The following is a 13,793-nucleotide window of genomic DNA, read 5'->3' as shown; positions in this document are numbered from 1 at the left end:
GGTGGACGCGATTGAGGATGTCAAGCAAATGCAACATGACCCGGCACCCGTGGGAGCTCCCGGGAGCGCGAGCGAGGCGCTTTCCTGTCCTGGCAGCAGACCCTGAGGGCGCTGCCTCCTCTCCTTGACCCACCGACACTGCAGGTCAACCGCAGTGTTTGGCCGCCCTGCACACCTGGCCTCTGACTCCTCCGCAGGCTGCGCGGCAGGGCTCTGCTGTCAGGCCCGAGCTGCAGAGGGCCAGGGATGAACAATGTTGGCAACAGGACAGTGTTGACGCCGGGACGTTGAGACGTGGGGCTAGGCGCCCCGTTCCATTTGTTATGTTTAACTTTGCTGCAATAAAAAGGTAAAAGTGGGTAAAATGACTATTACTCCTTAACTGGGTATATGCGCATATATATATTCTCATTGTGATGGACCTTTTCAGCTGAGCGTTAGATACACGAACCGTCTCTTCCTCTGTTGTCAGAGCTCCTCTTCTTCGAGGGGAATCACTTCGTCTCCACGGGATCTCCTGAATTCACCTAACCTGTTTTCCCCTCCCACAGTCATTTCCTGTTCGGCTTCTCCCTCCCCTCGGCACAATCCTCTCCCCCTGGCCTGTCCCCGCAGGATGAAAGGACCCCGTGTCCCTGCTGCGGACCTGTGCTCTGCTCTGTCCCTTCCTGCCGCGCCAAGGTGAGCATTTCTTGCTCAGGGTGATGATCAGGCTGGGCAGAGCTAACCTACCATTTCTCCTAAAAACAGGACACAGACATTCTCTTTCAGGGAAGACGGGAGGAAACTATCTCAGATTGGTACACGTTTATATTCCAAGGGGCTACAGAACGAGCCCACATCCCTGACATCCCGCCTTGCGAAGAAAGTGGTGAGGTCTGGGGGAAGCCGACCCCCCACGTGGGGAGATGCGTCTGTATCCCTGAGGTGGGTGAGTAACACCCTGGCTAACCCTAATCATGCCTCGAATACGGGTAACTTAATTATATGCGAAGATTGCTGAGGACAGACCCACCCTCTGGGGAGGAAGCAAATCGGCAGGGCAAGCCAGTGGTACTCGCTGCGCAGCTACACCTTGTTCATTTCACACGCCCTCGGGCACAGCTGGCGACTTCAGAAAATATATTTCAACTTCAAAAAGCAGCAGCAATTTCAGAAATCCTCAGTGTGATCCTGGCCGCCGTGTGCGGGTTTCTGATACTCGGTGGCTCATTCCTGGGGAAGCAACAACTGCAGTGACATGCTCAGTGTGGACGTGCCGCCCCGGCACTCGGTGGCCGCGGGACAGGAGCTCTGGGTGCAGGAGACTCCCCAGATCCCATTTAGAAGGGAGCGTTCTAGAGTCAGAAGATCAGGGTGGAGCTGGAAATTAAAACTGTCTCGCACAACTCAAGTCGGTTCTCAGGGAAGGCTGATTTCCCAAAGCTCCGTCCCTGGGTGCTTGTCTGAGTGGCGGGCAGAAGACAGCAAGAGACCGAAACCCAGCACGTGTCCTTGTCCCCCCGTCTAGAAAATGCCCCACTGCCTTGAACAGCCCAAATCCCACCTATTATGTACGACGCAGCTGAAACTCCGCCCCCCTGCTGGCCTGATGACCAAGGCCTCCGAAGGCACCCGGGATGGCTTCCCCTCTGCACGTGGACGGCAGCAGGACCGCTCTGCGGGACTCTCAGACCGGACCCCGGGCCCTCCCCATCCAGGGGCAGGAGCTGAAACAGGACAGCAGCTGCTGACAGCAGAGACCCCACGGAGGGAGTGGCAGCGGCTGGCGTGTGCAGCCCAGGGCGGGGCAGCAGGGGGCGCTGTGCCAAGAGGGGCTGCTGCTGAGTCCTGGTTTATGGCAGCCGCGGGAGCCTCCGCAGAGCGAGAATGCCAGACTGCAAACGCATCATCGGAGCGGAATGGGGAAAGTGTGGCCGTGGGAAAAGCACCAGAGATGCAGACATTTGTGCTGTCACAAGCTGGCACCAGGGTACACCAAACCAAGGAGAGGACGGGGCTCGCTGCGGGGACCTGCACTGCGGCACGACGCCTCTGCATGTCTGAGATGCTGGGGATGCGCTGGGCCCAGGACCAGGAGCACATGGCACTAGCTCTCCCTGTCGCCTGGGCAACGGCTCCCAGAACACAGAGTGACATCTGATTTTCTAGGTGTCCCCAGGGACTACACACATCGGTGTTGACAGAGGTTTGTTCAGTGCACGATACCCGGGGGTGGGGAGAGCAGGAATGTGTATGACCTGGGAATGTGGCTGTTTATTGTTCATCCATGCACTTCATCTGCCTTCCCAGGGCATGGCCTCCCACGGGAGGGCAGAGCCGTCTTCTGCACAGTTGGCAGGAGATGTGGGCCCCACAGTGTCCTAGAAATTTCCACCCTGCCAGCAAGATGGGGGAAGAGGAAACTCCCAGACCTGGGTCACCCTGGTCCCTGTGCACAGGACACAGCACGCAGCAGGCGCTTAGCGCTGGATATGCTGGTGGACCAGAACCTCAGGGCTGGGGCGGAAACGGGGTCTGCGATCGCCCCTTCCTGTTGCTCCCTGGCCATGCAGGCCCTGCCTACATGGGGGGCTGCGCTGGACTTGGATGACTCCCCAGCAAACTGGGCATCCGGGGTGCTCCTGGCTGCAAGAATGGGCCCCTCGAGGAAGGAGATCCCGCAGAAGCCCCTCGTGCCCGGGGAGGGCTACACCGAACCCGGGCATCGTGGTTCCATCTCAGAGCTCACGCATCCCTGCCAGAGAGGAGGAGCCGGCCCTGCTTTGCTCTCGCACGAGGATGGGGACGCAGCAATGCCACACAGAGCAGAGGCGGAGGGTCTAAGTGAGAGCCCAGGACAAAGACCCCGAGGCCGAGGGCCCTAGAACCAATTCTAGGTCGGCCTCGCGGTGGTTGGACTTCAGATTTATCCCGTCTGAGTGAAAAGCTCCATGGAAGCCGGAAGGAGAACTCTGCCCGCTCCTCTAGCCTCAAGGAAACGCCTGCTGTGTCTGCGTGCAGCCCAGAGGCTGCGGTGCGTGGGTCTTACGATCAACGCTGACATCTGCTCCCCCCCTCGGAAACGCATGCATCTGAAGGTCCTTTTTGAAAAGCAAATAAACGCTGGAAATATCTGTTTCAGCCTAAAAAGACAAATCGAAATCCCATGACAAATGGCTGCTTACACCCTCCATCCTCTCCGAAACAGCTGTCTCTGCAGCTCCCCGCACAGAATGCCCTCGTGATGACTGCACAGACTCAGGACTTCCATAAAACCACAGGGTTCCATATGGGACCAACGGATCAACTAAGATCATGAATTAAGTATAAAGACTAACTCAAAAGGTCAGTGGATGTTAATACTGTGTGTTCCATGTATGGGAAAGACCACAACGGCACAAATGCCCTCTCCCGTCGTATGAAGCCGCCAGAGAATTAAAGGGGACTTTGGTGCTGAGGTTGGGATGCAGATGGTTCTATTGTGATCCAGGGACAAACCAAAGATGAAATCCTACAGCAACCTTAATTTGGAGTTCACATGTTTCACAGCACGATCTTATAGCATTTTCAAAGAAGTTATGTTCTCCCTTTCTCGATAGTTAATTTTTCCAGGATTCTAGAAATTATCTGCACAGACCCGAGAGGAGCTCATCGCACACTCTGTCTGAGGACAGGGCACGGGGCCCGGCCCCGCCTCCTTGCCACGCACAGTCATTGACCAACACTCACCTTCGCGCCAGCAAACAGTGGCTTTCTGTCTGTGTCTCCTCCTTTTCCTCCCACGGTTGGCTCTATACCGGTGTGGCCTTGACTTGGGGACAGCCCCAGGGAAGTGGCCGCAAAGCCTGCAGACTCGGCATCGTATTACATGGATTAAAAAATACTACTACACTGTCCTGTCTTCTGCTCTGGAAGGACCTGCCCTGCCTTAGTTTGCCCCCAGGTAGGGTACAGCAGCCAGCCCAGCTAAACAGATCGTAGCCACAGAGCTGTCTGGAGGACACCTCAAGGTCATGCGTGGGCATGGAGCATGGGGGCTCCTGGGAACTACTGCTCGGCGTGGCCCAAAAGTCCTTTAAGTCCCAGAACCACCCGGAGGACACACGTTAGAGTGTAGCCAACAGCGGGCATGTTTGGAGAAACTGGAAAAACGGCTGTACCGGGCACTTCTTGCTCATTCCAGGCTTTCGGTCATCAGCCAAAACTCTACGTGACCCAGGGAAGCACCTAGGTGATGTCACGGTTCTACGGTAGAAGGTCAACTTTATCACATACACCCAAAGCCATCAGCTGGCATTCCCAAAGTTTACAAACTACCAAAATAAACAAAATTCCAAGCCAAGAGATTTCTTTTGGTCACCCCATAGTATGCAAAATCTATACCAAATGATACTTGCAAACTTGCCAACGATACTTGCGAACAAAGAGGACTAGCTCACACTTTGGTGCCGTGACGAGCTGTTAATTAGCAGACCGCCCAGGCCCACGCTGGCAGAACCTGGGCCTCACGCAGGGGCCAGAGGCCGTTTGTTAATCTACTACTATTGGCAACTTCTTCTCTGACGTGTCTTGTGGATAATTTCACTCTGATTTTTAGACCAGATGACACAATTTTGCGAAATCCCTAAAATAACTCACTTCAATTATTTAAAATAAATCCCGCCTCCTTGAAATAGAACAATCAAAAAGCGGGTCTGACCTATAGGGAGATCTGCACATCAGAACCCGCAGGCGCTCCAGGCTCCCCCAGGCAGGGCAGGGAACCATCAGTTTTCCGGTCCCAGGGAAGACGCACGACCCTGCATCAGGACCGCGCTCCATAAATCGTAAATAACAAGCTATTTGGAATGACACTCACCAGGCAGTGTGAAATATTTTGGTAATTTTAAAGCTTGTCGTTGTGACGTATTTCTCCTCCAAAAGAATTTCAGGAAAAGTTTCATTTGGGCCCGAATTATTTGTACAATAGATTTAATTTCACGTGTTGCTAAAACTTCATAATGGTGCTGCCCGGTCACACATTGCAAGAGGATTTTAAGTGCTTTTTGATAAGGAAAATTACGTTATTTGTGCAAAAGGGCAGGTCCAAATGCACTGACTTCAGCAGGCTTTACGGAGGCATGTTCTCTTACCATAAACGTCAGATTCCACCACGTAAAAACACACAAAAGCGTTTACGAGCTTGAGAAGCTGGACTTGTTGACAATAACCTTCACAAAGAGGGGTGAACACGCCAAGATGATGCTAGCGCTTCGCCGAGCCCGGGGCCACTCGCTCCAAGCCAGGGCGTGCAGACGTGTGCTGGGCAGGGCAGCTGCGCGGGGCGAGGGGTCCCGGCAGGTGCGTGGCTCACGGCTCCTGTAAACTGGCTCCTAAGCGGGCGGCCAGGGCCTGGCCAGCGCGCGGGTCTGCCGTCTGGCTGCATGATGACTGAGACCGCCCAGGCCCTTTCCTCCGGATCTCGCTCGGGGGCAGAGCCACCAGCCACCCCAGGCAGCGATGTGGGGGCATCTGGTAAACACGGCTGGTGAACATGACGTTGCCCGAGCCCCTTCCCCACACAGTCTGTGAGGCAGAAACAACAGGGGGACACGCCGTTGCCAAAACAGGGCGGCTCCATGCAAACGTCTGCGCGTGTTTCAAAGTTACTTTCCATTACGGGAGTCATGCAGATGATTAAAACCAAAATTAATGTTCCGATGTTGCTTAAACGCCAACTGCTCAGACCCGAGGCCAGCCCCAGGGTGAGGACTGGGTTGGGTGATGTGGGCAGACGCTGCAGCTACTTCAGACGCCCCGAGGTTTTCCTCCTACACAAGTTCAAAATGCATCAAATGATGGCTACATTTCCATTTCTCTCTTGCCTCAGGAAGCTCATCCTGTTTTTCAAATTAAGTGTATATATCCAACGACAAATCAAAGAAATACGTACATCAAAGAACAATCAGAATATCTAAGCAGAGAGGGCTCTGCTGCCATCCCCGCGAGATGGTGGGAATGGAGGCCGCACTCACTGCCTTCCCGCGCTCGGCCCCCACCAAAGGCACGTGTCATCCGTCCCCGGTGGCCCACATTGTCCTGTGATCCCCAAAAGTGGCTGTCCGAGGAGGCGGTTTGGGCAGCAAGGCCCCGAGGTTGGGTGGGAGGTGTCCTCCCCCCAGAGCTGCCGAGCCCCCGCCTCCCCCAAGTGCACAGGGCAGGGCGCAGGGTCCGGAGGAGGAGAGCCCTGCCTCCCGCCAGACCAGCTCCCTGACCGGGGGGGGGCAGTGTGTCCCTTCCTTGTGTTGTTCCGGAATGTTCCGTGATGTCTGCTTGTTACTGAACCTACTCAGGTCTAATCCTGCGGGTTTGTTGCTCCATGGGCGCCCGCTGGAGAGCAGAGCCTGCCCTGGCCTTGGTGGCAGGCGCCCACCAGCCCGGCCCCTGCTCTCCCCCACCCCCACTGACCCCTCTTCATTTGCTGAAAAGTCACAGGATGAAAGACTGACAGGTGACAATGGGCACAGATTCCGAGTCAAGATTCCATACTTCCTCCATTGTGGCAAAGGTTTGTTATGGCGAAAGTATTACTTCTTCAAAGGCACGTTTTGTAAAGAGAAACTACACACAGTGCTAACGCTCTGACCCCTCCGTCTGGTTCCTGCAGCAGGCTCAGTGTGTCCCATGGAGGGGGCTGCGACAGGGACCCGGCGCATGAATGAGCACCTGCTGGGCCATGCGGACCAGGTTCTGTCGGGACGGAACGTCCACCCAGGCAGCACCCGGCCGGTAACGACCCGGCTCGGGAGGCCTGTGACGCCCCTCGCTGGCCTGGCTGCCTTCGCATTCGCCACCCACCCCCTGCACAGGTGGGTGCCGCAGCCACGTCACTCCCTCCACCTTCCCCATTCTTGGAAACTTGGACTCTCTCCCCCAGTCGTGTCTTTTTATGTGAAACTCGGTATGTGCGGAAGGGCAGAGCAACAGCCTTGCAGGAGGGACGGAGGGGTAGGAGCCACCCCGGCTTGAAGGGAAACACGGATCCCCCCCCCCCCGCACCGCCCCATGCGCGCAACCACCGACAAGCCGACTTGGACGGCCGGCTCCCCACACGCCGCGCGCAGCAGGCACTGACACGGGTCTTGTCTCAACCAGGAGCCATCCGGACTCCTGCGCCCTCTCATCTTCCGTGTGAGAAATCTGAGCTCAGGGTGGGATCACTTTGCCCAAAGTCACTACGAGACGCAGAGCTGGAGCCGCGAGCCAGACGCTCACCCTCTCACCCAGCGCACGGCACCACCTGCGCCCCGCGCTGCCCGGCTGCTGCGATGGGGCTCAGGAGACGCTGTCCAGGCAGAGCTCGCGGACGCCTGGGGTGGGCTGGGGGAGGCAAGCTCTTCACGGTGTCCGAGCTGCCCGGGGCCTCGGAGACACGCGCTCCGGCGGGTTCCCTGGGCAGCCGTTAAGACAGAACTGAGACCTCTCGCCGCCTGTGTTCAGCAGACGAGTTAATTCTCTGCTCCGAGTCGATACAGTCGGAACGATGCCTTCTCTTCCCTCACGCACTAAGGGGAGTGAGTGCCCACTAAGGAGAGACCCGCTGAGAAAGGACGGTGGCACCTACCGGTTCCGCTTGGTTTTCACGTCCTGGTCTTCCCTGCCGTCTTCCGAACTGGATCCGTCGCTGTCGTGGGCTGAAAGAAAATCAAGCGGACAGGGTTGGTGTGTCGCACTCAGAGCGTGGGCAGAACCACCGCGCAGCGCTCACCTCCAAGAAGACTCAACTGGAAATTTAAAAAACAGACTTCTCTTAAAGGTTGATACAAAATCCTATAACAAGTTTTATATTTCAGCAGCCGAGAAATCTGACGTCGCTGCTCTGTAGAGGAGTCACCTACAGCGCTGGCTACGTAGAGGCGGCTGGGCTTCCAGAGGGCCTGGGGGATGGAGAATTAAAGGTGGGCATCTGCCTACAACCCCCTTGTCCATTGGGACGAGGGCCTGGGAACAGGCCCTTCTACTGCACGGCGCCGTCACGTCGGCCTGGGAACCACGAGCCCCGGCAGCCACTGCCCACGCCCACTGACGGGCTGGCTCTCGGTGGCGCTCCGTCTCAGCGGGTGACCAGACCCCCTGGCGTGTGGCCTGCGCTCACGACTGACCACACACCTACTCCTAAAGCCGGATGGATCTGACGACACGGTCCTGCTCCACCCTGAAGAGGTCGGCCCTGTGAGCCCTTGATGAGCCTTCGGAATGGACAGGGAAGAAGGTGCTTTGGTGCTTTGTGACGGTCTCCAGGAGGGACGGGGGACAGTGAGCGCACAGATGGCGCTCGCGCTTTATCACTCCTGTCCTGACAGGCGGTGACTCCCAAATGCCCCGCGCGTGACTAGGCCTCCCGCCCGGCTGCTCCTCAGACCGTGCGCTCCTCAGGCTTCTCTCAGGGTGTCCCCACGTCCCTGGCCCTGCCCCTGCTGGGGGCTCTGTGGCGGGAGCAACGCTCAGCTCCTGACGCACGCGCAGTTTATAAGAACAGACGGCAACTCCAACAGCTGCTGAGCCCCCCAGGCCTCTTCATCTTTGACCCCCCCTGCGCACGCTGTCTGGAATCCCAGGAAGGCCTCTGCGGCCGGCTCTCAGCTCCGATCTACGCACAGTTTTGCCTTCAGCGCGCGACGTGGCCGGGCAAGATGGGGCTCGGGTTCTAGGAGCCCGCTGGGCCCAGCTGCACCGAAGCTCCACCAGGGCCGCCCGGCCACACCCCGCACAGCTGCCCGGACGCCCCCGAGGCCACCTAAGCAGGCGTGGGCATGCGGCCTGCATCCTCTGCGTCCAGCGGCCCCCCTCACACCCCTCGTCCAGGGCCCCCCCAGCAAGGAGACATCATGGGCAGCCCCCCCCGCTCCAAAACGACACTGGGGCAAGGGGCAGGGTTTCCTGCCGGGCAGTGCGGGGTGGGGGGTGGCAGGCAGGTCTCAGCCCAGTGTGACCAGATCCCCAGCTTCTCCCCTGGGGTTCTCGATCTCGGCTCCACCAACATGGGGGCCGGGTCGCTCCTCGCTGCCCTGGGCTGTCCTGTGCACGGCGGGCTGCTGGGTGCGGCTGCGCCCCAGCTCCAACAGAGCCCACTGCGCAGGTCCCCGAAAGACACACATTGCGTCCTCTGTCTCCCAGCTTCCCTCCTGCCTGCCCCCCACCTCCTGGCATTTCTGCCCTGTCCTGTGGGCGCAAACTCAGCCTGTGCATGCTCCCCCCGCCTCTGCCTCCACGTGAAACGCAGGCTGCCACCGCGCCCTGCCGGCCCCTCACCCCACGGCACTGCGGTCCCCACGGGCTCTCTGCCACCTCCACACCAAACACCCGGCTGCCTGTCTGCACTGTGTGTCGTCTGAGATCTGCGCCTCCTGCCTGGTGTGTCCAGAGCAGGTGACACTCTGGCTCAGTCCGGAATAATGACTGGGATTTAGTTTTTGGTCACCCACTTGTCTCTCAGGCAGATGAAGTGGGAGGTGACGAGAATGGCAGAGACAAGACGTGACGCAGGCGCGGAAGAGAAAGATCCCTGCCCCCTCCATCGCAGGACACGCTCCAGGGAGGCCCGAGGGGGGACATCGAAATTTCTTTAAATTAGAAAATAATGAGATCATACAATTACAAAGATATTATTTAAAATAAATGTGTATAATATTGGTTATTTTTAGAGTGTTTTTATTTGTTTGCTTTGAATAATTTCAACATAGAAAAATCCTTCCTAACTGGGATACAAAATCCAGAAACCATAACAGAAAATATGTATAAATTTGACTGATTTTAAAAATAGACCAGCGGGGTTGGAGGAGAAGGGATCTCTCGGATCGGTTCCCGCACCAGCACCGCCAGGGGGCTGGGAGGGGACTGGACTCAACCACGTCGGAACCCTGGTTCTGCTCGGACAGTGCTGGGCCCGGGGGGAGGCCACCGTCCCTCCCTGGCCATGGATGGTGGAGCATAAACTGCAGGGACTGCACACGACGAGGAATACGCGCTGTGCGGAAGTGACGCGGGAGAATCTCGAATGGACGACTCTAGCCCTGGACAAGCCCAGTGAGCAGCCCCCGTGACGCAGAGGACCTGGTTTCCAGAGCTGCCACGTCATCCTCACAGCGCTCACGTCTGGTTCCCCGCAAAGAATTCCAAAGCACACACAGAAACAGGGAAGTACGGCTTGTTCACGTGATTTTTCACAAATGACAGAAATTGTCCCTGAGAATGCTCATATATAAAAATCAACTCAAAACAGATGAAAGAGCTAACTTACAATCTAAAATTACAAAACTCTTTGAAGAAAACATAAGGGGAAATCTTTGTGATGTTGGATTTTGCAATGATTTCTTACGTTTGACACCAAAAACACAGTCAATAAAGGAAAAATGCTAAATGGGACTTAATCAAAACGAAAAACTTTTATATATCAAAGTCTACCAACAGAGTGAAAGCACTATCCACAGAGTGGGAGAAAATATTTGCAAATCATACATCTGATAAAGGATTTAATGTACGGACTGCACACAAAACTCCTACAACTCAACAACAACATGAAACAAACGACCCGATTAACAAATGGGAGACGACATGAACAGACGTGTCTCCAAAGAACAATCTGCAAGGCCAAGAAGCCCCAGGAAAGTCCCCAACGTCACCGGGCATCAGGGCTGTAAACAAACCCTCGGTTCAGTGCTAGTTCACGCCCACCATGACGGCTGTGCAAACAGCAACAACAGACGGAACCGGCACACAAGTGTCCACCAGACGTGAGGACCGTGAGCCTGCACCTGCTGGTATGGACGCTGTCAGAGAAGTCTGGCCCGTCTTCCAAAGGCAAGACTCACCGCGGGAGCCAGCAATGCTACTCCTAAGAACATGTCAGAAAGAATTGAAAACAGGCCTCGTTCGCACCTTTGTATGCACATATCATATAGTGTATTATTCACAGTAGCCAAAAAGTGACAACAACTCAAGTCTCTGTCAACACAGGGACGGACAAAGGACATGTGGCCACCATGCAATAGAGTATCATCCGGCCACGGAAAGGAATGGAGTCCTGACACCCGCCACAACACGAATTAGCCTTGAAGGCGTGCGTTACGCTATGTGAAACGGGCCATACACAAAAACACACGGACCGTTTTGATTCCGTATGTGAGGCGCACGGAGTGGACAAGTCCACAGAGCCGGGACGTGGCCAGGAGGTGGCTGGGGCCGGGGGAGGAGCAGGAAGTTATTGCTCAATTGTTTCTGTTCAGAGTGATGAGAAGTTTTGTGAATAGATAGCCATGACAGGCACACGACATCGTGAATATCCTTACTGCCACTGAATCGCACACTTGCAAATGGTTAAAATGCTAAACCTCATGGTGTGTGTACTTTACCACAATAAGGAAAAAAAAAAAAGAACAACTTGTGTGATGGCAAAGAGAAATTTTTAGAAAAGCAAAGAAAAATGTTGGAATGATGTCACAGCTAAGCACTGATACCCTTGATTGACGAGAGTCCGTACAGCTCAGTGGGAGAGACGAGGACACAGGACACAATGAACGGCAACAAACCTGTGGAGACTGTTCCCTTCCACTCAAAGTCAAAGAAATGTCAACTGAAACAGGAGTGGCGTTACCAGCTAACTTCTGATGACCTCTGACGAGCTGTGGTGCGTATGAGGGTGGCGTCTGAAAGTGGGAGCGCCAGCCTCCAGACAGATTCTTTGGGGGGAAATTCAGAATATTTGTCACAAATTTAAAACACGTGTACCTTTTGACCTGGCAATTCCAATAATACGAAATTACACAATAGATACACTTGTAAAAGCACTTCTCAGGTAAATACACATATCTGTACGGAGATGTTCTTACCAGCATTATGTGTGTCAGGACAGACAGGCACATGACCCGCAAGTCCACCGAAGGCCAGGGGCTGACGAAGCCACTGTGTACCCAGACAGGAGAGGGCAGAGGGAGAGCAGGGGAGGAAGGAAGAAGAAGAGGGGAGCAGGGAGACAGAGACTCTGACCATGCGAAGATGGAAACACAGCCGGGGTGCAGCACGAGCAACGTGCGGAACAGAAGGTGCAGCAGCACTGCAGTTTCTTAGATGTTTTTATATATGTACATACACACACACACACACACACACATACACACACATGCATACACACACATACACGCACGCATACACGCATACACACATACATACACACATACACACACATGCACGCACATGCATACACACACATACACATACATACACGCATACACACATGCACGCACACGCATGTGCACACGCATACACACATGCATACACACATCCGCGCATACACACATGCATACACATACACACACATACACACATATACACATACACACATACACACATATACACATACACACATGCACACATGCATACACACATGCACACACACGCATACACACATGCATACACATGCATACACACATGCACACACGCATACACACACATGCACACACACACACATACATATTTGTATTAATATATATGAAGCCACTGAGTGAGCCTGGGGGTGAGGCTGGATCAGCTGGTGAAAGTCCTCAGTCTCCGTGAGTCAAATGTCTTCCCTTCTGTGCGTGGAGGGGATTGTACCTAATAATGTCGTTCGTCTTAGAAAGGGCAGGCGCCATCCCTGGCTGAGACATGCAGAAGAATCCAGGAGTCGGATTTCGGTGAGCGAGGCGCATCTGCATTCGGGCGAGCCCCATAGGGTGCAGCGCACATCCCAGCTCGGGGGCCAGGACTGGCAAGGCAGACGCTGGCTTCCCCTGCACCCAGACAACAGTGCTCTCACCCCCGAGTCGGTGGGAACCCCAGCTCTGCCTCAGCGGCAGGTGACCCCCACCTGGGCAGCGCTAATACCTGGCTCCTATGCAGCAGAGCATGTGCTGTCCCGAGACAGTGGCTTTGCTGGGCACAAAGGGGGCCGGGTTGGGGCCTGCTGCTCGGGCAAAGGCCCCAGCGAGCATCTCGCAAGGGCTGGGTCAGACTCTTCCATGGCGGGAAGCCCGGGGGCGAGGGGCGGGGCCTAGAGGCAGACAGCGGCGCACACCTGCACCAGGTGCAGGGCAGGGCCCCGTCAGAGCGGGCAGGGCCCCAGCTCAGGAGATGGGGGTGCAGGGGGAGGACGGCCTGACTGGGAGCCCTCCCCACCCTGGAGAGCACCCCCACCCTGGGGAGGTCCGGCATTTGCACTGAGTGGTCCCAGACCTTGCTGGGTGCCCCTGGCCAGCCGGACCCGCTGAGATTTGGGCATCCAGTGTTTACCGTCTTGGTGAGAATGCCTGGGAAATTGACCCATTCACTGCTCGCAGCTGTGTTTACCCACAAGGACAATTCTATATCCCACTTGGTGAAATGAATGCTATTACTCATTTACATTTGTCTTGAATATGAACGGTTACAATGTTTTCAGAGCAATCGAAGCCAGTGCAGTCTGCATCATCTCCAGGCTGGGGACCAGCGAGCCTCACGCACAAAGCTGCCTGGTCCGCTGTCTCCCACATGTGGTTGGGTCCTGGCTAGACTGCCCCCTCAGCGGGAGTCAGACCCTGAGGTGCAAATCCCAGCCCCCCGCTCCACATAGGTATGTAATTAAATTCCTTGTGTTAATTCTCTCTTCCGTAAAGTGGGCCTGGGGCACAGAATGGTGTCCCCAGCGGTGTCCACAGCCTGACTCGACGCTGTGAGTCCATCAGGCCGCACGTGCCGGGGCGCTGAGGCTGCCAAACACTCCCCTTGGGGTGGGAGGTAGTCCCGCGTCATCCACGGAA

The 13,793-nt window shown here is 55.7% G+C and overlaps 1 protein-coding gene across 1 annotated transcript in view; it reads right to left on the bottom strand.

Annotated features, from left to right (window-relative positions):
• The window catches only part of TCERG1L (transcription elongation regulator 1-like), a 155,531-nt gene that overhangs the window by 25,909 nt on the left and 115,829 nt on the right, over positions 1 to 13,793 (bottom strand). The window contains exon 10 of the mRNA XM_012658111.1: positions 7,586 to 7,655. Within this exon, the coding sequence (XP_012513565.1) occupies positions 7,586 to 7,655 (70 nt within the window). The remainder of the gene's footprint in view (positions 1 to 7,585; positions 7,656 to 13,793) is intronic.

The sequence above is a fragment of the Propithecus coquereli genome, unplaced genomic scaffold (assembly GCF_000956105.1).
Source record: "Propithecus coquereli isolate 6110/MARCELLA unplaced genomic scaffold, Pcoq_1.0 Scaffold572, whole genome shotgun sequence".
Classification (NCBI taxonomy): domain Eukaryota; kingdom Metazoa; phylum Chordata; class Mammalia; order Primates; family Indriidae; genus Propithecus; species Propithecus coquereli.
This window is presented reverse-complemented; position numbering and strand designations above follow the sequence as displayed.